Here is a 27,788-nt window from a genome sequence, read left to right as displayed (position 1 = left end):
AACACTCCTGTATGATGTTTAGGAAAGTTGTTATGAGAGTAGATCCTAAGTGTTCTTAGCACAAGGGGAATTTTTTTCTCTTTTTATTGTTATCTGCATGAGATGATGGAGGGTGGGTGTTGATTAACCTATGGTGGTAATCATTTCACAATATATGTAAATCAAACCATCATGTTATATACATTAAACTTACACAGTGATGTATGTCAATTATTTCTAAAAAAAAACACACACACACACACAGGGAAAAAGAGGGTTGTCAAAATGAGAACCTGTATTACAAGCAGAGAGCTCAAAAAAAAAAACTTTCAGATACGCTGAATTTGAAGGGACTCTGGGACAAACATACAAAGATGGTCATAGGGCAGTTGGAGGTTTGATTGTGGAAAAAAGGGCAGGGTCAGTGGTAGAGACATGGGTGGCATTCAACCAGAGAAGTCATATGATTATAATGAATGAGTACTCAAAAATGAAAGAAGAGTAGGGACAGAAAGAGACTCAACATCAGGGGAGTAATCAGCTTAAAAATTTGGAAGAAGGAAAAGGAGTTAACAAAAGATACAGAAAAGGAATAGATACGTAAAAGAATTGACACATTAAACAAATATATTTGATGGATACCTTCCATAGGTCAGGTACTATTTAAGGAGTGAATTACACTGATATAAACAGAAAAAAATCTCTGCCCTCATAGAGAATAGAGCTGATGGAGAGATAATATAACATATGCCGTGTTTGAAAAGGATTTCAAAAGAATAAGAAGTCAATAATGTCAGATGCTATAGAATCAATGATGAGAACTAAGTAGCAGCTACAGGATTTGGCTAGTTGATGTTCAATAGCACTGCAATTCCAGAGAACATATATTATCAGAAATAAACAGGTTGTTTCCATTTGGAATAGAGATTATATTTTCAACGAATTGTTAGTTAAGTAAATCAAACTTACATAGTTACACTTCCAGAGGAAAACCACTAATAGAATAGTAATTGTAAACAAGCAAGTTCCCTAGCAAAGTTTCATCTTTTTATTATTACCTATGTTACTTATATTGTTTTAATTACTCACATATTAATACCAGGTTCTAAAGTACAGTTTTCCTAATAATGAATGAAAATATTCTCCTTTCTGTAGGCTTTGTTTCCAAGTTTACTATTTTTCAGGCACTTTCTGGAGAATAGTCAACAGATATGTCAAGAAATGTATTTTTCATAACAATATAACAAGTAAAATGACAGAAGTGAATTGTAAAATTTGCATTTTACATACATGACCTTAATGTCATGAAGACTGCAAGCCTCTTGCACTATGACATTTAGCTCAAGGGAGCAGATTCACAATATGAAATGTTTACCATTATGCATTTCTGAATTACTTTATCCTTGTTTTTTCCTCTTTATCCTTGTGTACTTTAGGTAAATCAATATTCAGATAATCTATCTTATGAAATTATGAAATAATGACCACTTTGATGGTTCTGTTTCAAATTCATGTCCAGTCTCTGCAGATCAATATTTTCCTTCATTTGAACTTTAAAATTTTGCTCATGTTTTTTAATATTACATACAGTCTGCTCATTTAGATTCCTACATTTGCTTCATTTACATAATTGAAATAATGTACTTATTGCTATTAATGATAATTCCCTCATTCTGTTATAGGGTAACAGATTAATAAAATAATATTTCAGCTGAAGCACCAAGAGCCAATATGTATTTCTCTCCAAAGAGGATATAAGAATACATGCAAAATTTATAAACCATGTTCCTGAAAACCTACTTATCTAACTCCTCACCCACAGTAAGGCTATAAAAGGTCATAACTTGAAAACAGTAGACACGTTTTGGAGAGGACTTTTTCAGAGAAAGCTGTAATGTGAGTTCCAAGTCTCCTTGCTCCCCTACAAAGGCAGGGAAGAGGGGTGTCTACCCCTTCCTCGAGCAAAGTGAGTAGACCTCCAAGGGCATCAGAAGGGCTTGATATATCCCCTGCAATGAACTGGGGTATGATTTCTGCCTGAGAAACACAGTCTGCCTAGCTGCTGATGGCTGAGATTGCTGCTTTAGTAACATACTCTTCCAGTATTATCAAGGCAATGGGAGTATGTATATTTTCTGTGAATCATATATGGGCCACACATGAGAGAGACAGAGAGACAGAAGGAGAGAGAGAGAGAATGTGGAATGTGGACTTATCTTTGATCCTGTCCAAGAGGCTGCCATGAAGCAGAGACAAGACTTTAGCAGAGAGAATCTGTTACTATAGCTGAATGCCTAGGGGATTAGGAGGAATAAGCAATAAGCCAAAAGAGAGTGCAGGTGAGAGACCCTCCAGGGGACAATGAGTAAATTCAAATCCTTATTAAGCCGAGAGTGTGTGAAATCAGCTTGCAATAGTACTAGTTAAGTAAGAACTTTCCTGCCCAACCCCCTTAGGTTTTCTCATTTCCTAAGATCCAAATCTGAAAGGATCAGAAACCAAAGTCAGGACTATGAATGAACATCTGAAAGAAGTTCAAGGTAGGAGAAAAGAAAAAAGCAACTACGTCCTCCTTCCTCAACTGCAGCAGGCCTGGGCAAGAGAAGGGGGAAAAGCCTTAGAGTTAAAGCAAGTTCAAATTTTTCACTATTACATGAGACTAAATATTTTAATTACTGATTAGAGGACTTTGAGTTACCTAAAAGTGACTAGAAAAGCTGAGGAGTCCACCAGAGTTTTCACTGGAGAGCAGAATAACAATCAGACCCACTGAATAAATATAAAGAGATGGTGCAAGATAGAAGTCCTTTATGATTAAATCTGACATGTAGTATTCATTCAATGTAACAGTTACAAAAATCATACAAATGATCATACTTCTTTCATATTCATAAATGGGTCATTAACCTTTAAACCCTATGTTTTACTGACACAGTTGACTACGTTGAGATTATAAAGAGAGAGAAAAAAAACAAAACAGATTTTTAATTTATTAGTATCTTCTATGGGCCAGCCATTTTCATTTACTATCTCTTCTATGTCTTACAATAACCCAGTTGAAAGGGCACTGGTATTAATCTTAAAATACAGCGCAGGGGCACCTGGGTGGCTCAGTCAGTTAAGCGTCCAACTTTGGTTCATGTCATGATCTCACAGTTCAAGTCCTGCATTGGGCTCTGTGCTGACAGCTCAAGTCTGGAGCCTACTTTGGATTCTGTGCCTCCCTCTCTCTCTGTCCCTCCCCCACTTGCTCACATGCACATGCTCTCTCTCTCAAAAATATAATCATTAAAAAAATTTTTTAGGTGCACCTTGGTGGCTTAGAAGGTTAAGGGTCCAACTTGGGCCAGGTCATGATCTCACGGTTCATGAGTTCGAGCCCTGCATCAGGCTCTGTGCTGACAGCTCAGAACCTCAAGCCTGCTTCAGATTCTGTCTCTCTCTCTGTCTGTCTGTCTGTCTCTCTTTCTCTCCCCTCCCCAACTCACCCTCTGTCTCTTTCTCTGTCTCTCAAAAAATGAGTAAACATTAATAAAAATTTTAAAAGTAATCAGTGCAAATAATGAAGGAGGTTGAAAACCGGTGCATTCACGTTCATGAATAGGAGGATTCAATATTGTCAAGATGCCAGTTCTTCCCAACATGATCGATACATTCAAAGCAATCCCAATTGAAATCCCAGAAAGCTATTTTATGGACATCATCAAACTGATTCTAAAGTTTATATGAAGAGGCAAATGATATTAGCCAACATAATATTGAAAAATAAGAACAGTTGGAGGATTGACGCTACCTGACTTCCATGCTTACAAGGAAGCGACAGTAATCAGACAATGTGATATTGGCAAAAGAAAAGACAAATAGATCAATGGAAGAGAATAGGGAGCCCAGTGATAAACCCCCATATATATAGTCAACTAATCTTTGACAAAAAAGCAAAGGCAATATAATGGAGCAAAGATAGCCTCTTCATCAAATGGTTGCTAGCACAACTGGATATCGCAGGCAAAAACATGAATCTAGACATAGACCTTATGTCCTTCATAAAAATTAACTAAAAATGGATCACACTCCTAAATGTAAAACACAAATCTGTAAAATTCCTAGAAGACAACACAGGGGAAAACCTAGATGACGTCTGGTATGATGGTGCCTTTTTAAGATACAACACCAAAGACTATCCGTGAAATAAAGAATTGATAAGCTGGAATTCATTAAAACTAAAAATTTCCAGCTTTGTAGGAGAGGCTAAAGTCTGGGATTGTGATGGCTCCCGCTTTGGTTTTCTTCTTCAACATTACTTTGGTTATTTGGGGTCTTTTATGGTTCCACACAAATTTTAGAATTGTTTGTTCTAGCTTTGAGAAGAATGCTGGTGCAATATTGATTGGGATTGCACTGAATGTGTAGACTGCTCGGGTAGTGTTGACATTTTAACAATATTTATTCTTCCAATCCATGAGCATGGAATGTTTTTCCATTTCTTTATATCTTCTTCAATTTCCTTCATAAGCTTTCTATAGTTTTCAGCATACAGATCTTTTACATCTTTGGTTAGGTTTATTCCTAGGTATTTTATGGTTCTTGGTGCATTTGTAAATGGGATAAGTTTCTTTATTTCTCTTTCTGTTGCTTCATTATTGGTGTATAAAAATGCAACCGATTTCTGTACACTGATTTTGTACCCTGCTACTTTGCTGAATTCATGTATCAGTTCTAGCAGACTTTTTGTGGAGTCTGCTGGGTTTTCCATGTAGAGTGTCATGCCCTCTGTGAAAAGTGGAAGTTTGACTTCATCTTTGCCAATTTTGATGCCTTTGATTTCATTTTGTTGTCTGATTCCTGATGCTAGGACTTCCAACACTGTGTTAAACAACAGCGGTGAGAGTGGACATCCCTGTCGTGTTCCTGATCTCAGAGGGAAAGCTCTCAGGTTTTCCTCATTGAAGATGATATTAGCTGTGGGCTTTTCATAAATGGTTTTTATGATATTTAAGTATGTTCCTTCTATCCCGACTTTCTTGAGGGTTGTTATTAAGAAAGGATACTGTATTTTGTCTTTTTCTGCAGCGATTGACAGGATTATATGGTTCTTATCCTTTCTTTTATTAATGTGATATATAACATTAATTTGCAAATATTGAACCAGCCCTGCAGCCCAGGAATGAATCTCACTTGATCATGGTGAATAATTCAGTAAGTTTTGATGCTTAAGTCATAAGTATTCAGGAATACAATATGCTATTTTGCCAACTTCCTTCTTCCAGAGTAGCTTACTGGGGAGACGACCATCTCTTTCCTTCATCTCTTTTTATGTGATTTAACCAGGGGATTCTTCAGTGTGTACTTGAAGAAAATGTGTATTCTATTTTTCTTGGATGGAATGTTTTATATATATCTTTTAGAACCAAGTATTCTGAAGTATGCTTCAAGTAAAAAAAAAACTGTCCTTGTTAAAAAAAAAAAAAAAGAAAAAAATGAATTAAATAAATAAATAAAAATTAAATTTAAAATTTCCAAAAAAATATTTAAAAATTAAATTAAATTAAAAATTTCTGCTCTATGAAAGATAATGTCAAGAGGAAAACAAGACAGGATGCAGATTATGAGAAAATATTTGCAAAAGACACATCTGATAAAGGGCTGTGATCCAAACTACACAAAGAACATTTAAAATTAAACAATAAAAAAATAAACAGCCCACTTTTTAAAATGGGCCAAAGACAGAAGACATGAACAGATATTTCTCCAAAGAAGACATCCAGATGGCCAACAGACACATGAAAAGATGTTCAACATCACTCATCATCAGGAAAATGCCAATTAAAACTATAATGAGATATCACTTTACACCTGTCAGAATGGTTAAACTAAAACACATGAGAAACAACAGGTGTTGGTGAGGATGTGGTGGAAAAAAAGAACCCTCTTACACTGTTGGTGGGAATGCAAACTGGTGCAGACACTCTGCACCTTTGGAGGGTCCTCAGAGAGTTAAAAATAGAACAACCCTATGATCCAGCAATCACACTACTAGGTATTTACTCAAAACAAACAAAAAACACTAATTCAAAGGGATACATGAGTCCCTATGTTCATAGCAGCATTGTTTACAATAGCCAATTTATGGGAGAAGCTCAAGTATCAAACAACAGATGAATAGATAAAGAAAAAGTGATATCTCTACAATGGAATATTATTCATCGATAAAAAGGAATGAAGTCTTGCCATTTGCAATGACATGGATAAAGCTTGAAAGTATAGTGTCAAGCAAATAAGTCAGAGAAAGACAAATCCCATATGATTTCAGTCATATGTGGAATTTAAGAAACAAAACAAATGAGCAAAGGCCAAAGAGAGAGAGAGAGAGAGAGAGAGAGACCAAGAAACATACTCTGAACTATGGAAAACAAATTGATGCCTCCCAGAGGGGAGGCAGGTGGAGAGATGGGTGAAATAGGGGATGGGGATTAAGGAGGGTACTTGTGGTGAGCACTGGGTGATGTACGGAATTGTTAAAATACTGCATCATACACTTGAAACTAATTTAACACTGTATGTTAACTTTACTGGAATTTATTTATTTTGTTTTGTTTTGTTTTTTTAACATGAAATTTATTGTTAAATTGGATTCCATACAACACCCAGTGCTCATCCCAACAGGTGCCCTCCTCAATACCCATCACCCACCCTCCCCTCCCTCCCACCCCCCATCAACCCTCAGTTTGTTCTCAGTTTTTAAGAGTCTCTTATGTTTTGGCTCCCTCCCTCTCTAACCTTTTTTTTTTCCTTCCCCTCCCCCATGGTCTTCTGTTAAGTTTCTCAGGATCCACATAAGAGTGAAAACATATGGTATCTGTCTTTCTCTGTATAACTTATTTCACTTAGCATAACACTCTCCAGTTCCATCCACGTTGCTACAAAAGGCCATATTTCATTATTTCTCATTGCCATGTAATATTCCATTGTGTATATAAACCACAATTTCTTTATCCATTCATCAGTTGATGGACATTTAGGCTCTTTCCATAATTTGGCTATTGTTGAAAGTGCTTTTGTAAACATTGGGGTACAAGTGCCCCTATGCATGAAACTTAATTAAAAAAGAATATAAATGAATGAATGAATGAATAAACAAATAAACATAGGCAAAGACCTTAACATAAGCCTCACCAAATAAGATAAACAGCAAATAAGCAGACACAAAGACTCTCCACATCATATGTCATCAGGGAAATGCAAACTAAAACCAGATACCATTATGCATCTATTAAAATGGCCAAAACACTGAATGGTGCTTGGGACCAACACCAAATGTTGACAACAGTGTGGAGCAATCAGAACTCTCACACGTTGCTGGTGGGAATGCAGAATGGTGTTGCCACTTAGAAGACAGTTTGGTGGTTTCTTAGAAAACGAAACGTATTTTTACCATATTATCCAGCAATCACACTCCTTAGAATTCACTCAAAGGAAATGGAAACATGTCCACACAAAAACCTGTACACAGATGTTTTTAGCAGCTTTGTTCATTAAGTGCCCAAACTTTGAAGAAACCAAGATGTTCCTCAGTAGGTGAATGGATAATTAAACTGTAATACATCCAGACAATGAAATATGATTCAGTGCTAAAAAGAAATAATCTATCAAGATATGAAAAGACATGAAGGAAATGCAAATGTATATGATTAAATGAAAGATGCCCAGGGGTGCCTAGGTGCCTCAGCCAGCTGGGTGTCCAACTTCAGCTCAGATCATGATCTCACTGTCTGTGAGTTCAAGCGCCGTATCAGGCTCTGTGCCATCAGCTCAGAGCCTAGAGCCTGCTTAGGGTTCTGTGTCTCCCTCTCTCTCTGACCCTCCCCTGCTCATGCTGTCTGTCTTTCTCTCTCAAAAATAAATAAACATTAAAAACATTTTTTAATAATAAAATAAATGAAAGAAGCCCATCTGAAAAGACTACATTAGTGTCTAATTCCACCTGCATAACATTCTGGAAAAAGCAAAAACTATGGAGAGAATAAAATATTCAATGGTTGGCAGAGGACAGGAGGGGGAATGAATAGGTTGAGCACAGGGGATTTTTAGGGCATTAAAAATACTCTGCATGATATTATAATGATGGATATATGTCATTATGCATTTGTCCAAACCCACAGAATTTACAACACCAAGAGTGAGCCCTAAAGTAAACTATTGGACTTAGGGCGATTATGATATGTTTATGTAGGCCCATCCTTGGTAAAAAAAAATATATATATATATACCATTCTTGTGGGTGATGTTGTTAGTGAGGGAGGCTATACATGTGTAGGGGTAAGGGATATATGGAAAATCTCTGTAATTTCCTCTCCATTTTGTTCTAAACCTAAGACTGCTCTAAAAAATAAAGTCTTAAAAACTAGGGCACCTCAGTTTTTAAATTTTACTGTTCACACCAGTCTGCAGCCTATATCTTATGCATGATTATATGTATTCAAGAAGAAGGAGAAAAAAGAAATTACGTTTATATAGCATATTTGCTTCAGGCATTATTTTTTTTTTACAATGTTAATAATGTGAGGTTTGGTTTTGTTACCAAATATTTTAGGAAGTTTATCAAACTAAATTTTACAGCAAAATGAACAATAATTGAGTCAATAGCCAAGTCTGGTGCTTCACTACCTCTTCAAAGGAAGATGCCAATTTCCTGGATGGAACATGAATATTTATTTTGAAATGAGACTGATGAATTCCTATAAATATCAAATGTACTTAAGAAAATCAACAGTGTAATATATACATTTCCAATCCAGTGTATCTTAAAAAAGAACCTGGTACTGCCTTTTTCTTAAAAGAGTACTATCTGGGTGATAGTTTCTAACATCTACTAAACCAAATCTTATCAATATCAAATGAAATACTTCTAATCTGCCTGTTATCTTAGTGGCTGGTTGTTTTGGACCAAAAAAAAATCAGTATTTTGAATAGCCGTTAAAAAAAACAGCATAAATTGCAATTTTAGAGTTACACTAAGAAATCAATTAAGTCTTTCTGTTAGACCCACCCAGTGTGAGCAGATACAGCATGACACCTGTTCTAACTACTCACTCACTTGTCAGCAATCACATCCCAGAGTAGCCATGCCTCAACATTGGTACTATGTTCCTCTTGTTTTTGAATCATTTTTGTCTCATCACTGTTTTCAATGACTTTTTTCAGTTTACTCTGCATCAGTAATCTGGGGATCTATAGTATCATGCATCCAGCCCCAAAACTCAATTGTTGTGCACATGAACTGTACATCTTTCCCCTCATAAATCATCAGGATCACTCACCACACACTTTAAAACACTAGTCATAAAAAAAAAGAACACGAGGACAGTTATGAATAAAGAGAATTTGAAAGTCTGAGGTTGGGTACCAAGTATTTAAAAGACTTCTCTAAGACACAATGGTAAGAGCAATAGTATAGAAAATGATGATTTATTAAAGTAAGATCATCTACTCAAGGACAAGAAGTATTTTATTTGGGTTCAAAATAACCTATAACTTCCTGTAGCCGGTTTTTCATTCTTTAAAGTATAAGTGATTGTACAGGTATTAGGGAATTCTCACAAAAGTCTTTTCATGATTATCCTACCAACATATTTTTAACACCTTAAAGAGGGGCTCAGGTTATGTTTCAATATGGCAAATGTTCAAATGTTTTAAGGACTATTCTTTTAATGTCTATGTACCTTACAATTTGCATGACATAAATCATGGAAATTACAGTACTATAAAAATCAGAAAGATGTTTCTAGGCATAAATATTTGTCTTATGTTGATAGACATTTTATTTATTTTTAAGATGGTAACTGAGGACATAGAGCATTATGATACAAACTGTAGCCAAGAATATGGTGGATCAAAATAAGGGGCTATTTCTATAGTTACTAAAATATATAATGGATATAAATAATAGCATAGATAAAGTTGCACTAAGGAATAATGGTCTTAGTAGTGTTTCTGGAATCTGCAAGACAGATCAAAAGACACCATTAGAACAGTGAAAAGGTAAGCCATAAATGTGAGAAGGTATTTGAGGTATGTAAAAGCACCACAGGACTTACATTGCTAATATATAAAGAAACTCTACAAATCAATGGGGGAAAAAATCCAGTAAAAAAATTCTCAATTAAATTTAAAATTTATTAATTTAATTTTAATTAAATTTAAAAAATTTAAAGCACTAAAGTTGGATAGGCACTTCATAGAAGAGGCTATCCAAATGCCAAAGAGCATATGCAAAGTTGTTCAATCATATCAGTATTCAAGAAATGTGAATTAAAACAACATGGTATTATACACCTTACCAGAAGGGCTAATGTTAAGATAATGGCAAGTGTTGACAAGAATGGAAAATGACATAAACCCTCATACTTTTCCGGTGGAAGTATAAATATGCACCCCACTTTGGAAAATTATTTGGCATTATCTACTCAAATTGAAAATATGCATACCAGGGGCACCTGGGTGGCTCAGTTGATTAAGTGTCTGACTTCAGCTCAGGTCATGATCTCACAGCTTGTGAGTTCAAGCCCTACATCGGGCTCTGTGCTGACAGCTCAGAGCCTGGAGCCTTCTTTGGATTCTGTATCTCCCTCTCTCTCTGCCCCTCCCCTGCTCACGCTCTCTCTCTCTCAAAAACAAATAAACATTAAAAAAAGTTTTAAGAAAGAAAGTATACATACCCTACAGCTCAACAATAAGTTCTAGGTATAAGAAATACATGTGTGTACCAAGAGATATATAAAAACGTTCAAAGCAACAAAAGTAGCTTCAAAATGTAAATGATCCAAATGTCAATCAGTAGAATGCACAGCATATACAAGTAAACGGATACTACACAAAAATTAAAATTAATAAACTAAAACTATGGCCAAAAACATTGGTGAATCCCACAAAAACAATATTGAGCAATAGAGAAAGACAGAAACAAATATCTCCTATATGACTTCATTTATATGAAGTTCAAAAACTGCCAAAACACCCAGTATAACAAGACAAGCTCGTGATCCTTTTGGGGAGGAGAGGTAGATAGTGACTGGAGGGATCACTAAGAGAGGTTTGTGGAATGCTAGCCAAGATGGCAGTTACATACATGTTGATGATCATTCACTGAGTTGTACATTTATGTGTCCACACTTTAACACTCTTAAATATTTGTTATACATTATAATAAAATGATTTTTTAAATATTAATACTGTTATATAACAGCTGAGAGTTAAATAGGAACAGAAAGTCATTACCCATCACAAAATAGCTTTCTGAAGTCATGTTTTCTATATTTGCTTTCTTATTTCCTGAAGCATATGCACAATTTACTATATAAAACTAGAAAAATCCTAGGCTTAATTCCATGGTTGTGCTAATTTCTATAGTACATTTGTGTCCCATATTTTACCCAAGGATTTTATATAGTCTATGGTTTTTAGATGTATTTCTACTGCTTATAGATTAACTAATTATAATTGATCTACCTCCTATCATCTTTCCTGTTATGTTCTTTGTTGGGAGGCTAAGAAACAAATCAACATTAAAGTGTTCTGAATTTCCCTTGTTGTCTTCATTTTTTCACTGACTTCAGGTTTATGCTTCAAATTTATCATTTTTAAACAACCCATTCATGTTCCCAGTTGAAAATATAATTTCAAGGCACCCGGGTGGTTCAGCTGGTTAAGCAGCTGATTTTGGCTCAGGTCATGATCTCACTGTTTGTGAGTTCAAGCCCAGCGTCGGGCTCTGTGCTGAGAGCCTGGAGCCTGTTTCGAATTCTGTGTCTCCCTCTCTCTCTGCTCCTCCCCAACTCATGCTCTGTCTCTGTCTCTCTCTCAAAACTAAACACTATACATACATACATATATAATTTCAAAGTATAAAAGGTAAATATAAGAGATTACATGAAAAATAACAAGATGCCAGATTTTAGCAGTTTTCTAATATCAGAATTGATTGTAATAGGAAGGAGAATAATCATCACATTCTTATACAAACAATCATGCTTATTAAGTGGAGTAACAAAAGTAGGTTGAACTTATTTGCCAGCATCAAAAGTGTTTTCTATAGTCAAAGCATCACCACCACCACTACCACAAAGCTGAAAAGGTGGGTCTATCTTTGGACTCACCTAGGAATCACAATTTAATCATCAGATCTGGCAGACTAGAACGAACCATTGCAGGTCTGTGATATATGCATCATCTCTTCTGGCGACAGTAAAGGCCTGTTCACTTGTATCTGGATGCAGCACTAACACAACTGGGTCCCTAACAACACTGCCTTACACAACTAGGTCATATAATAAAGTGGGATCTGGCTGATGTTCCTCATATAGTTTGGTGACAAAAATTTCTTAAGAGTGCCAAAATTCAAACATTTACCTCAAAATCTTTTTATTAAATTGATGTTTGCTCCAGAAATATGAGATAAATTATCACATATCTCCACAAATCCATACTCCAACTTACAACCTAAACTTCCAGGTTCCTAGCAGAGGGGGACCTATGCTCCCTCGCATTCTCCTTTATCCTATATCACTTTGGAAACTGAATTCTGAAGAATTTTCAGGCACCTGTAAGAATGTCTTCAAAATATTTTCTTTGAAATCCTCTCAAGTAAAATAAATGTTTTTTAATGTTTATTTTTATTTTTATTTTTGAGAGAAAGAGACAGAGATGAAGAGAGAGTGGGAGCACGGGAGGGACAGAAAGAGAGGGAGACACAGAATCTGAAGCAGGCTCCAGGCTCTGAGCTGCCATTACAGAGCCCGATGCAGGGCTTGAACTCACGGACTGCAAGATCATGACCTGAGCTGAAGTCAGATGCTTAACTGACTGAGCCACCCAGATGCTCCTAAAATAAATATTCTTAATAAATATTCTCAGAAATTTTCTATGAAGCCTTCAGCATAGTAATCTCATATATGCTCACAGATATATCAAAGCAGAATATCAAAGCCCAAATCAAGTGGGATGGTGTTTATAACATGGATATGACTGGGTACTTGATTATCAAGGCACCTGAACTGACTGTGGGTTAGGAATAAAGACAGATGATTGGTCCTGAAGAAGCTGAAAAAAAAAAAGTGAAATCTAGGAAGTTCTACTGCTTAGAGACCACCAGGGTGCCAAACATTTGTCCCTGATAAAACAGATCTTAGGTCTAAATGTCAACAGAGATACTCAGATGGTTGGGGGAGGAAGGAAGTAGGTGGCATCCAAAAATAGTGGCTGACACATCAGAGGGAGAATCTGGGCCACCTGACTAATTTCCAGTTTTACCAAATAAAGAGGCAGAAGCTTCTTCAGATCAATGGTTCTTGATCCTAGCTGGATATTAAATCACCTGGGATACTTTTTAAAGAATAACAGTGCCTAAGGAAATATCCAATATTAATTGAAGTCTTTGAGGGTGGGGCCCAGCATCAATATTTTTTAAAGCTCCTCAGATGATTCTACTGTATAACAGGGTTTGACAAGGAACACTCTAGAGCTTTATTTGTCAACTTGTAGTGTGTGTATCAGTTATCTAAGTATATTATTAATGTACAGATTCTGATTCGAAAGGTCTGGGGTAGGGCCTGAGATTCTGCATTTCTAACAAGCTCCCATGTGATGCTAATATCACTAGTTCATGGGCCACACTTGAAATAGCAAAATTTCTAGAGCAGTGGATCTGAAGCTTGGCTGCACATTAGAATTATCTGGGGGTACTTCAACCAAATACCTACATTTAGGCCCCACCCCCAGAGATCCTGATGGGTATGGGGCTTGACCATCAATATGTTCTGAAAACTCCTAACTGTAGTCAATGTTGAGAACAACTGTTGTGAAAAACTGACATACTGCATTAAGCCATGAGAAAAAAAAATGATGTCAGAAGCAGGGGGAACAAGTTTATTTATGTTTATTTAGTAAGCATTTCTCAGGTGATGTGAATATATTGTCTCAAATACTAGAAGATGAAAGCTTGAAGTAACCATTAAAGTGTAGCCCAACATATATAATCCATTCTCAGAATCTAAGAGAGAATCTGTATATAAGCAGGTGGAGGATTGAATGAGAAAAATCTACCTAATTTTCACTTTATTACATTCCCAGACTCCACCTCAGAAAACAAAACAAAACAAAAAAAACACCTGAAAATGACAGGGACCCTTATATACCTCTGATCCCACTGACTCAGAGATCCTTATATCATGCAGGTGAAGATTCCCAGAATACATTCCCTTACACACTCCAGACAACAGTCATTCTAACTCTGGCAGAAATACATGCTACTGGGGGAAGGTTAATGCTCTAACTATACACACTGATTGAAACAAGGAGCATACTGGTGCCAGTGCCTCTCTAAGAAAAACAACTGGGAAACTATACAAATACTACAAATTAATATATAGTCAAAATAATCTGAATGGCCCAAAGGAAGACCATACCTCTGAAAATTATCCACTTCAGGATCAAAAGAAAATGCCCAGCAATAGCTGGGAATCATCAATAGACTATAAATTATAAACAGAGACTCTATCAAGCAGAACAACAAAAACTAGTTAGGAAAGGACAAGAGGAAATGTAAAGAAAATAGTACATGATAAGAAAAAATTTTAAGAAAACTAAAAATGCAACCACAAAATAAACCAATAACAGAAACAGTAAAATGCAAAACTGATATTGCAGATAATCAAATGGATAATATGAGAGACTAACTTTAAACTACAGAGGAAAATGACAAAGAGCAGATATAACTAATCCAACAGGCAGATAATTAATATTCACAAAGAAGATAACAAAGGAAGTGGAAAAGAATCAGATAAAATAGGAAAATGTGCTCTAAGTGGAAAAATATCAGTATATGCACATTGGAAAGGCTTTTTAATACACCCACCATTAGGCCTGTCTTAGCAAATTTCTTAATTAAAGGGACACAGAAAAATGTCTATAAGCATTCAGGCTTAAAAGATACAATGTTAAAAAATGAAAGAAAAAAAACACCCATAGAGACCATAGACTTCTCTGCAACACTTACGGAAAACATATTGAATAAAGCAATATTTATAGAATATTAAGAGCAAAATTGTTACCCCAAACGTAATATGCCACTAACTTCATATCTGAATACAAGACAATGACTAGAGTGGTATTGTGGGTTTGAGCAGGGGTCAGGGATTATCTAAAACGGGAGTCTCTCTCATGTTTAAAAGATGCTGAGAATAATCCAGTTGCAAGGAAGAGGTCAACCAGATTATAAATTGTGTACATTTCCAGGTAGGAGGAAACAGGAAATAAAACATAACTGAAAAGAAAACTCCCTTGTTACATCAAAAGAAAGTTTCAGATACAGGCACATAGGAGAGAACTGGAATGAGTTGGTTCTGATGACACATTTTCCCTCCAAAGTAGAAAGCATCCACTAAGTGATACTGAAAAAACGGATGTTGAAGAATGATGAAAAAGTTTGAAAAATAGTCAATTTGAAAATCAAAGAAATGCAATAGAACTGGGAGGCACTGTTGAAGGTTGATTGTGCCATGAATTTAAATAGTTACAATCTGCCCTGCTGAATGATTATGGTTAGCACAGTGGGCCCATTGTGGAGGCAGGGAGAAAGCAAGAACATGGAGGGACCCCCACATAAGTATGGTTAAGTGGGAGTGATCGTATGAATAAAATTAAAACAATAAACCTATGATATTCAGAATATTAGCAAAAGTATTAGTAAAATTATAGGCTATGAAATCAGAGTAGAATAATAAAATAATGCAAGAGAGATGGCAGCATGGATAGAAAAAAGTAGAGCGGTCAAGGAGTTGCACAGGTAGACAAGAAGAAGAGACACATGTTCTGAAAGCATTGGCGATCTCAGAGCAAAGTAATTATGGTTGAGTAGGGGAACTAGGTGCAGTGAAGGAGAGGGTCATAAGAGATGGGAAAGCCAGGTTCTTGGTTATGTCATGAACACAGGCATTCATGGCACTCAGAAATTGTTAATAGTTACCGTATCACTATAGTTTGATATTATGTATCTACTTCGAAAGGAAGAACATTCAAAATAGTAGAATGTCCATGTCTTAAGAGGGAAATTTGGGCAGCATCAGCAATGGTGTATGTGGGAACTTAATAAAGGCATTCCCCTCTGGATTTTTAACTACTTCCAGCAATGACTATTATTTGAATATGTGCGTGTGTGTGTGTGTGTGTATTTATATATACAGTAAAGGGTTTATACAACTAAGTTTTACTACTTATGTGTATTTCCTCAATCACAAGGCTAAGCCAATTCTCAACTTCACAAAGCACAAGTTGTGTTCAATCAAGTTTTTTATCTCTCACTTCTCCCCCATCTGCCCAACCAACATCTTTTGTAAAAGTATAAACAATTTTATGAGTATGAGGCATTATTGCTAATTATGGATTTAGCAAGTATATTATTACCATCGTAAATTTAATAAAAAACAAGGAGAAAGAGTCTTACCAAAGGAAGGTGACTCCCTTCCATCCTCTAATCCCGAATCTCTCTCTCTGTCTCTCTTTCTGTGTTTATGGCCACGATGCCTGTGACGTCGATGGCTTTTTCTTCCTCCCAGGGGCACATGAACTCCAATAAATAGTGTCCGATGACCTTCATCAGAAGCAAATGCACAAATTAAACTCTGAATTATTCCAGAGTACAGAGGATAATGATTTACATATTAATGGAACCCCATTCAATTCAATCCAGCAAGTCGTTTTAGAATGTTTATGATATGTACATCTTGGGGCTTAGCACTGTATTTTTGCATTTATACCTATTTGAGTATACCACAGATCTATCACAAACACTTATAATACTAATTATTTGGTTGTATATTTTATAATCACCTTTAATTTATTGTCTTAATCTCTCTGGGTCTGTTCTCCATAGTTTATAATTATAATCACCTCATTAAAAAAAAAATTAAAAAAGCAATTGTTCTATTTTCTCCCTACCTCCAACTAATGGTGTTATCTTGCCAGTTCCCTTCCCTTCACAGTTAAGTATGTGAAAAAATCACTATCTAATAAAATAGATTCCACCAAGGTCCCCATTAATGCCAAATCCCATGAAATTTTTTCAGGTCTGTTATTTCTATCTGTGGCACTTGATACTTGACCACTCTCTTCTCTACGACCCCTTTCTCCTGGTACTCCTCCTCCTCTTTTGTTTTGTTCCTATTAGTTTTCTTTGCTGGTTCCTCTTCTATTCACCCACTCAAGGTTGGATATCCCCAGATTCCATCTTTGACCTTATGATTTCAGCTGATACATACATATTATGGGCTTTGAGATCTAAAATTTGATGCCAGATTGCTCTCTTGGACTGTAGGCCTATGTATCCATCCACCTATCAGACATATTACTGTGATATCCTTTTCACAGGCACATCAGACTCAACATGCCCATGGAATTAGTCCTTTTCTTTGTCTCCCAAGGATCTACTAGATCTACTATCAACTATCTTTGTAAGTGCACCATCTATCCAGTCATCTCAAAGCCCATCTAAGTTATCATTAGGTCCTCCTTTACATCTCTTAAATCCATTCCTTCTTCAGTATCCCTAGTGCTATTCTCTTAGTTGGACTCTGATCCTGTCTTACCATGACTCAGAACATTCTCCTTACTGCTTTTTTTTTTTCTTTCCTAGCTGCATTCTTGTCCCACCTCTTATCAATCTTGGATGCTGATGGCATTTTTTTCTTTCAAAAAAGCAAATCTGACTAATTATTCCCCTGTTTTAAACTCACTGATTATTCGCTGTTGCCTGTAAGATAAAGCTTTTAGTACTCTATAAGACCAAACAGTATCTTGCCTCTGCCTATTTCTCTGGCCAGGCTTCTAAATACACTCTGCTTCACAAACTATGAGCCAGTATGAGCCCCTTCATCCCTTGATAGCCAGATGTTCTCAAGTCTCTGTTTTTACTTAATATTGTTCTTATTCTTCCAACTGTAGGAAATGTCTTTACCTTGTCTCTCCTGACTATCTGATAAATACCTACTCATCTTTCAAGTCTAGTGTAAGGATTATGCCACCTATAAAATTTTCTATACCCTCTCACTCTAAATACAGTTGACTACTCTCTCCCTTAAGGACCCTCTAGTACTTAACCAATAACTCTTAATTGTAATTATTTACCTATAAGTAGTTTTCTTCCTAGGGAAGGCCAATATGTTAGTCAATTTGTATCTTTAGCACCTGACACAGTGCCTGGCATACAGCAGATGCCTAACAAATGTTAACTGAGATAACAAATAATTTGTTGAGTGGTATTGTGCTAGGTATCAAGAATACAAATATAAACAAGATATTATTTTATTCTTATAAGTCAGCAGGTTTCAGCCCTTCCCAACTTGTATAAAAAGTGGAACTCACAAGTGTGATATATTGCCCTGGGTATCCCTGCCTTGAACAAATATATCAAAATCAATGAAGAGATATGAACCCCAAAACAGACATACATTAACCTGTGCATTCAATACAATCACAAATTTCTTCCTTTTATTTTAGTTAACATACAGTACAATATTGGTTTCAGTAATAGAAATCAGCGATTCATAACTTACATACGACACCAAGTGCTCATCACAAGTGCCCTCCTTAATACCCATCAATACCCGTCACCTGACATTATTTCAATGTTAACTAGAACAAATAATCTAAAATGTATAGGGAAAAACTGAAAGAAAAATAATCAACAACATTTTGATGAAGCTCAGGGAGGGAGAATTTACCTTATCAAATATCAAAATATACCACAAAGTTGTATACTTAAAATAATTCCCAAATGTTGGCACCTTAAGTGTTAGTAATTTCAAATTATTTGGACCATTGCTACATTCTTATTCTCTAATATGTTGAAGATTATTAATCAGGGAGAATGTGCAAAACAAGAAAGAATTCAGATGGAGTCTTGTATAAAACTAGCATTTAAGAATCAGAAAAAAGAGGGCGCCTGGGTGGCTCAGTCCGTTAAGCGTCCAGTGCCTGGTGTTGTCTCAAAGTCATGATCTCACAGTTTGAGTTCGAGCCCCACGTCTGGCCCTGTGCTGACAGCATGGAGCTGTTTGCAATTCTCTCTCTGCTCTTCCCCCATTCGTTCTCTCTCTCAAAATAAAGAAATAAGCTTTTAAAAAAAGAATCAGAAAAAGAGAAACCAAAGTTTAAAATTTAAAAACATGAAGTCACAGGCTTTCAATTCAATATGGGAGATTAGGGGCGCCTGGGTGGCTCAGTTGGTTAAGTGTCTGACTTCAGCTCAGGTCATGTCTAATGGTTCATGAGTTTGAGCCTCACACTGGGCTTGCTGCAATCAGCACAGTGCCCACTTTGGATCCTCTGTCCTACTCTCTCTCTCTCTGCCCCTCTCCCCCTCTCATAAATAAAGGAGATTAGATACCTGCTTTTTATCTCTATTTTCTCTGTTAACTATCTTCTTAATGCCAAGTTAGGAAACAGTTTCCTTTTTCTCGTTTTAAAGTTTATGAATTTATTTTGGGAGGGCGGGGTGGAGTAGAAACAGGGAGAGAAGGAGAATCCCAAGAAGACTCCACACTGTCAGTGCAGAGCCTGACAGAGGACTCAAACCCACAAACAAAGAGATCATGACCTCAGCCAATCAAGAGTCAGAGGCTCAACCCACAGAGTCACCCTGGTGCCTCTAGGAAACAATTTCTTAAAGAGAACTAACCATAAAAAAATTATTAATAAGTTCTATTACATTTAAATCAGGAACTTGTCTTCATTACAAGAGTTGGGGAGGGGGGCAAAAACATAAAAAATATATTTCTAACACATATAACTGATAAAGGACTAATAAACCAGATATAAAAAGAAATCCTACAAATCCTAAGAAAAAGATAAAAACTGAATAGGAGCACAGGCAAAAATTTTAAATAGACACTTAAGAGACAAGAAAATACAAATTGCTAATATGGGTAGGAAAAGGTGCGCTACTCCACTAGCTCTCAGGGAAATGGAAATTGAAACCATAATTAGATACCTCTATACTCCCACCATCTTGGCAAAAATTGAAATGGTTGACAATTCTATGTTTTGTTGTGGTACAGACCAGTTTCTCATCTAGTACCAGTAGTATTATACAGAACTACTTTGAAAGAATATAGCATTTTTATTGAAATTGACAATATGCATACTTTATAATCCAACAATTTCCCTAGACCCTAGAGAATTGCATGAAGATGTAAAAATGTATAAGAAACATGTATAAGAATCTCTATAGCTGCACTGGTTATAAAGACAAAGTGCTGGAAACAACCCCAAAATACATTAACTGAATGCATAATAAAGTAGGGAGGTATTCACACCATGGGATATATACAAAAATAGTGAACAAACCACAGATATGCACAACGTAGAGGAATCTCACAAACAGTACTGTGCAAAAAAATGTATATATAATTTGCTTTATAAAGCTTTAAAAATGGAAAAACTAAAATATTTTGTTCAGAGATGCATATATAAGAAAAGATTAATACAAAAATCAGAATAGTTGTTTACGTCTACAATAAAAGTGAATAGAAGCTGTGACTGGGGAGAGGCACATGAGGAGCTGCTGGGGCATTAGAAATGTTCTGTTTCTTGATACAAGTTTTTGTTTCAATAATGTTTATGAAAATTTATGCATAAGCTTTCTGCTCTTTTCTGTATGTATGTTTCATTTCAAAATTTAAAAAATCAGGGGTGCCTGGGTAGCTCCGTCGGTTAAGTGTCTGACTTCAGTTCAGGTCATGATCTCATGGTTTGTGGGTTCAGGCCCCACGTTGAGCTCTGTGCTGACAGTTCAGAGCCTGGAGCCTGCTTCAGATTCTGTGTCACCCTCTCTTTCTCTGCCCCTCCTCTGCTCATGGTCAGTCTCTCTCTCTCTCTCTCTCTCTCTCTCTCTCTCTCTCTCTCTCTCTCAAAAATAAACAAACATTAAAATTTTTTAAATTTTTAAAAAAATTTTTAAAATTAAAGAAACCAATAGGGGAGAGTTGCAAGAAGGGGACAGTTAACCAGTTTACATGCTATAAAGAAGTCATAAGATTAAGACTAAAAATTAGTCATTAGGTTGGAAATTAATGTTTACTGTTACCTTCTTAAGAGCAATTTCAGTTAATGAGGAAATGAGTAAACTTGAGGAAGTTTAGGGCTTTAAAGACAGTGGTAGTTGAAGTAAACCTTAAGATTGCAAAGGTTTCTAATAATTACTGATTAAGATAACCATTCCCTGATGGATAAAGATAAAGGATACCATGGACCCAAGGGGCAAGTCTAGAGGCCTGGCTGGGTCTAGTGAATATTGTCTTTGTCTGTGAAATGTAGATTTTATGGGTATTTGCCCAAAGTAACATCCTAAAAAGTTGCCAAGTCAAGACTTAAAAAAACATCTGAAACCATATCCAAGCATAATCAGATAAGAGGATGCCAAGACACACAGCTGAACTGATGTCTTGAGAACATTAAATGCAAGGAAGACCAAGCTGAAGGAGTTTCCTGAGACACAATCTTGCAAGCCTGGTGAAAATACCAAAACTCACTTGGGTAAACAACTATGATTGACTTGCTGGATCACATGGTAAGCTTATGCTTACCTATATAAGAAAGTGCCAGACTGTCTTCCAAAGTGGCTGCATCATTTATATTCCAACCAGCAATGAATGTTGCTGTTGCTCCACATTCTTGCCGACATTTGATATTGTCAATATTTTGGATTTTAGCTATTCTAATGGGTGTGTAGCGATATCTCATTATTTTAACTTGCAATTCCCTAATGACAAATGATATTGAGCATATTTTCATATGGTTATTTACTGTCTGTATTTCTTCTTTGGTGAGGTGTCTGCTCAGATCTTTTCTTATTTTATACTTGGATTTTTGTTTTCTTATTTTTGGGTTTTAAGAGTTCTTTATATATTTTGGATATAAGTCCTTTTCAAAACAAGTTTATTTACTTATTTTGAGAGAAACAGAGACAGTGCAAGCAGGGGGTAGGCAGAGAGAGTGGGGGGGGGTGGGGAGAGAGAATCCCAAGCAGACGCCACACTGACAGTGCAGAGCCCAATGCGGTGCTCAAACTCATGAAAGTATGAGATCAGGACCTGAGCGGAAACAAAGAGTTGGATACTTAACCAGCTGAGCCCTCCAGGTGCCCCTTGATATAAGTCCTTTATCAGATATGCATTTTGCAAGAATTTTCTCTTTAGCTTGTCTTTTCATTCTTCTAAGTGTCTTTCATAGAGCATATGTTTTAATTTTAAAGAAGTCCAGTTTATCAATTTTTCCATAATAGATTGTGTTTTGGTGTTGTATCTAAAAAGTCATCACCAGGGGCACCTGGGGGCTCAGTTGGTTGGGCGTCTGACTTTGGCTCAGGTCATGACCTCACAGTTTATGAGTTCAAGCCCCACATCAGGCTTGCTGCTGTCAGCCTGTCAGTGCAGAGCCCGCTTCATAGCCTCTGTCCCCCTCACTCTCTGCCCTTCCCTCCATCTTTCTCTCAAAAAATAAATAAGAAACATTTTTAAAAATTAAATATTAAAATAAAAAGTCATCACCAGGCTCAAGGTCACCTAGATTTTCTCCTATGTTATCTTCTGCACTCTGCACAAGTTCCTGTTTTACTTTTAGGTCTATGATCCACTTTGAGCTATTTTTTGTGAATAGGTGTAAGGTCTAGACTCTAATCTAAATACTGAATTCACTCATTAGGTATTTGTTCCAATGAGTTGAAAGCTAATGTCCACATAAAAACATGCACACAAATGTTTATAGCAGCTTTGTTCATAATTGTCAAAAAAAACCATGAAACTAAGATGTCCTTTAAATGAATAAACACTGGTACAGACATTAAATGGAGTATTATTAAACAATCAAAAGAAATGAACTATCAACCATGAAAATATAGCTTTTTCTTTAAGGTGTCTCGAATGAAGAAACCCTAAATTCATATTGCTAATTGAGGAAGTCAGTGAAAAAGCTATGTACTGTAGGATTCCAACTATATGAAATTCTGGAAAGAGTGAAACTATAGAGACAGTAAAACTATCAAAGATTTTCAGGGGTTCAGGGAGAGGCGGTAAGAGTGTTTAAGTAAAGCACAGGGCATTTTTAGAGAAGTGATATTGTCCTGTATGATACTGTAATAGTGGATATGTAATCTTATAGATTTGTCAAAACTCATAGAAATGTAAAAAACAAAGAGTGAACCCTAATATACACTATGTAATTCAGTTAAATTCCACTAATGTAAAATATTAGTAATAAGAGGAAATTGTGTGCAGGGAGGAGAGGGGCATCTGTACTTCCTGTGCAATCTTTACAGACCTAAAACTGCTCTAAAAAATAAAGTCTTTTAATTTAAAAAAAAAGTCAAAACTCATAGCTCATGGTAGATTACATGTAAGGGTGGAGAGGACTAATACTGTGTTCTCATGGTCACATATTTTATGAACATTTATTAATGTAAGTTTCCTTCATGATGGAATCTGGAATCTTGAGTGTCTGAAAATTTTGAGAAACTAAGAGGAAATAGAAGTGGGGTGGGTTAAATGGGTGATGGGCATTAAGGAGGGCACTTGCTGGGATGAGCATTGGGTGTCATATGTAAGAGATGAATCACTGGGTTCTACTCCTGAAACCAAGACTATGCTGTATGTTAACTTGAGAATAAAAAATACATAAATATAAATACATGCAAACATAGGAAACAGAGGTGGAGATATACTTGGGTTGGCTTTAATGGAACATATTTATGTGATTTGCCATCACGTCCATATATGAATAAGTCATTGCTAGCTATCCTGGAGTTGGAATAGCTTCCAGGAATACTCCTCATACCCACTGTGCCAAACTCATCTGAAGTTGTGACACAAAGGTTCAGGGCTGCAGTAGTATCATAATGTGCAGGGACATCACAATGTGCCTCGCATTGGGAGCATGTGGGTAGCAGAGATGAAGCAAAGTATAGAGCCAGAGTTAGTCTCTGGAAAACTCCTCTAAATCTTACAGGTTATATATGCAAGAAGCTTGATAAGTTTTCTTAAATTTTAAGACAACCCTGAAAATTTTTATGAAATTATAAATAAGTTGTAAAGATGAAAGAAACTTTTCTAGACTACTGTAAATGTTAATAATAAAGAGTGAGTTAATTTTCCATATCCTCAACAGAAAATGATACTTAAAAATCCTTGACACTAGAGACCAAAAATTGGTGGGAAAAAGTATTACAGAGGTATGTCAGTTCCTTTTAAAAAGTATCCTATTTCTCCAAATGTTACAATTTTGTGCTATTATTCAGTTTCCCAATAAGTATTTGTTGAGATTTTTTCATTCTAAATAGATATCCACCTCTGATTTATATTCAAATTTTGATTTTTTTTCCCTAGAGAACCTTCAAAAATGCATAAGTTTCAGCCCCCACAAAACCTAGATCTGCCCACCTGTATGTGGGTAGTCCCCAATTCTGTGTCTCCATCTCAAACCTCTCTCAAACCCAGGTGACAGTCTCACCTGACACCTCTACTACACGTCTAAAGTACTTCTTAAAATCAAGATGTACAGGACTAAACTCCTAGTCTTCTCCATCCCAACTCCCTCCTAAAAAAACGCTCCCCCACAATCCTGTCCATCTCAGTCGATGACAAAACAATTTTCTGGCTGCTCAGAACAAATACCTTGCAGTCACTGTAGACTCCTCTCTTTCTCTTAAGCGCACAACCAATCGAAGAAGAAACGTGTTGGAACACCTTACAAAACATATCCAGAATCTGCCCACTTATTATTTCACTTCACTACTCTAGTCAGGGCAACATCATACCCAACCTGGATGACTGCAACAGTCTCCCAGCCGGACTTTGTAGGTCCACCTTTAGCCCCACTGTCTATACCAAACACAGTAGCAAGTGTAGTCCTCTTAAAATGCAAGTTAGATCCCATCATTCTTCATTTTATCCTTCCAATGTTACCCTATTTTACTCAGAGAAGAGGCCACGATTATTCTAGGGCTTTCCAAGGCTCTTTGTGATCTGCACACCCTATTCCTTTTAGCTCTCTGATCCTCTCTGCTGCTGACCTCCTCCTCACTTGCCCCTCACTCACTGATCTCCACTTCGCTTAAGCCACACTGGCCTCCTTGCTGTTCTCACTGCCACCCGGGGGACTTGCCTCTGTCTTTTTTTACCGCCTGAAATATTCTGCCTACTTGGAAAATTCCTCACCTCTTTCAAGTCTTTGCTCATATTTCACCTTCTCAGCAAAGCCTGCACTAACCATCTACTTAATATTACACCCTACTCTTTCTGACCCTTTATGCTCCTCATTCTCCTCTATTTTTATTTTTTCTATAGCACTTACATACCATGTAATTAATTTATTATGTTTAGTGCTTCCTTTCTAGTTTCCCTCAAATTTTTTCAACTTAAGAAGAGCAGGGATTTTTTCTTTGTTCGCTGATGTGTCCCAAGTATCTGCAGCAGTACTTGATACTTCTTGGTGCTCAATACATTTTTATTGAGTATATAAATCTTTTGTATAAATTGAGATGATGGGGCACCTGGGTGACTCAGTTGGTTGGGCGGCCGACTACAGCTCAGGTCATGATCTCACGGTCTGTGAGTTCGAGCCCCACATCGGGCTCTGTTCTGACAGCTCAGAGCCTGGAGTCTGCTTTGGATTCTGTGTCTCCCTCTCTCTCTGCCCCTTCCCTGCTTGCGCTCTGTCTCTATCTCAAAAATAATAAACATTAAAAAAATTTTTAATAAAAAAAATAAATTGAGATGATAACTTTAGGTAAAATATATAGGTAATAGACACAATAATGCATTGGCTACTAAACACATTAAGAAATGTAAGAATGGGGGAAAAAAAAGGTATGACCACAAATTTCAAAGCAACAGTGATTAAAAGGTCACAATTTATGCTTATGGAACTAAGGAGAAAGTATTTCATGTTTCTGCATGACTAGAGACTTCTAAAGCAGAGAAAACTGGAATCTGAGTTAAAGGACAAGCCTTGGGGGTTAAAGGTGGACAAAAAGACAGAGACCTTCAAAGAGAGGTAGACATTTATTTCTCAGATTTATGTCTTTACATTTCAAAAGATAATAAATCCCCATAGCTACCAGTTTATATCCAAAGGGTTTAAACTAGGGGATCTTCCTCTTCTCTTCCTTGAGATTTGATTACCTAAGGGAGATAAGATTTCCCTCCCTCTCTCAGGAGGGGAAAAGGGAGCTGTAGAAAAATTCCCATATAAACTTAATTCATAATCTTAGGGCTCCCCTCCTGTGCCTATAACCGTCTAGTTCTCATCATATCACCTTAAAGGGAAAGAATGGGGCATGGAGAACCGACGTGGTTATTGCTACAATAGTAAGAATCTGCCTCATCCAGACCACCTCGTGTTTGCTTTTAGAACAAAATAAAGAAACGTAGATATTAAAAACATCAACAGATTTAAGAGAATTTCTACAAAGATTACATGAGAATAGAATAGATATAAAATAGTAGACATGAGGCCTATGATATAGCAGACACACTTGTTACCTCCCTTTCCCTTCATCCTGCTCACCCTCCGTGGCTGAAAGGAATAAGAAAGCAGAATGAAGTTTTCCTGTCCTATTTCATCGTCTTTCTGTTTCCCTCTATATTGCCAAATTTTCTAACCCCAACTATAATAACCCTGGTTTCAGCAACTAGAGAATCATATTAGATCCTGTGGAAAACAGTATGTAAATAAAATTTCCAGGTTAATATTACCATAAATTTTTCCTCAAACATCATATTCAAAATTGAATTTTCCATCCTAGAAGAGATCACTTCAAAGAAGAAAAAGCATTCAAGATAATGAAAAATGTCATGGTTCAAATATAACTTGAATATTATTAAACCTAATCTATTTTTTAAAATTATATAGAGAACAATTTTATTTTATGATATATAAAGTCCAAAAATTTAGTTAAAAGAGGGAATCTTCTCAAATGAGCATTTTTTAAGTTAATCAAAATAGTCAATAATTACTTTTATGCCATGTTAAAAAACCCCAAATTAATAAAAATCTGGAATAATTTAGATACAAATGTATTTCCAAAATATTAGTAAGAATGGAACAGTGCTACTAAAAGCAAAGATTTTTTTTCAAGATAAGCACAGAACACCAGAATTTACTCAGAATTGACTCTATGTCACTTGACAGAAAATACAGTTTCCCCATTAGAAAAGCAAAGTTTCATTAAAGGTAACAAACACTGCTTTCTGAGTAAAATTTTGCTAACGAATCCTGGAATTTTGACACTTAAATTGTGTGGATACAGTCTCATGGAGCAGATACAGAACTACTGTAAAAATTTTCAGTATGTAAGAAGGACCAGTACTGAAACACCACTTGATGTGACTGTGGTCAAAGCATTCTGAATGTTTACCAAATGCAGTGAGATTAGAGGTGTATTTGGGGATGGAGAGAAATCCTACTATAATTAATAATAATACTAATATACTATTCTTTATTTCGCTGGGAGGAAAGAAGTCAAGCTACCTACTCTTGAAGAGAACTGTGTTTTTTCTGTGAAATGAATATAACACAGCTGGTGCATAGTTACTGAGTTGCTACAGCCATTCAGACGTATCATAGGAAAAGGTCAAGTACATTAAGCTGAATAAGCATGTGATCTTTAATTCCATGGAGACTCTAACAGAGTCAGAAAACACAACAAGCCATCATTTATCATAATATATCAAAGAATTCTAAATCCAACAGAAATTCTCTGCTGAGGG

General features: G+C 36.2%; 1 protein-coding gene across 7 annotated transcripts in view; it reads right to left on the bottom strand.

The window, feature by feature from the left end:
* SLC4A10 (solute carrier family 4 member 10) overlaps positions 1-27,788 on the bottom strand; it is a 297,649-nt gene that overhangs the window by 144,235 nt on the left and 125,626 nt on the right. For all 7 annotated transcript variants that reach the window (XM_043576897.1, XM_043576896.1, XM_043576894.1 and 4 more), the window contains exon 3: positions 16,475-16,621. In XM_043576897.1, the coding sequence (XP_043432832.1) occupies positions 16,475-16,621 (147 nt within the window). The remainder of the gene's footprint in view (positions 1-16,474; positions 16,622-27,788) is intronic.

The sequence above is a fragment of the Prionailurus bengalensis genome, chromosome C1 (assembly GCF_016509475.1).
Source record: "Prionailurus bengalensis isolate Pbe53 chromosome C1, Fcat_Pben_1.1_paternal_pri, whole genome shotgun sequence".
In the NCBI taxonomy this organism is placed as follows: Eukaryota; Metazoa; Chordata; class Mammalia; order Carnivora; family Felidae; genus Prionailurus; species Prionailurus bengalensis.
Note: the sequence above shows the minus strand (reverse complement) of the source record. Positions and strands in the feature narration are given on the sequence as shown.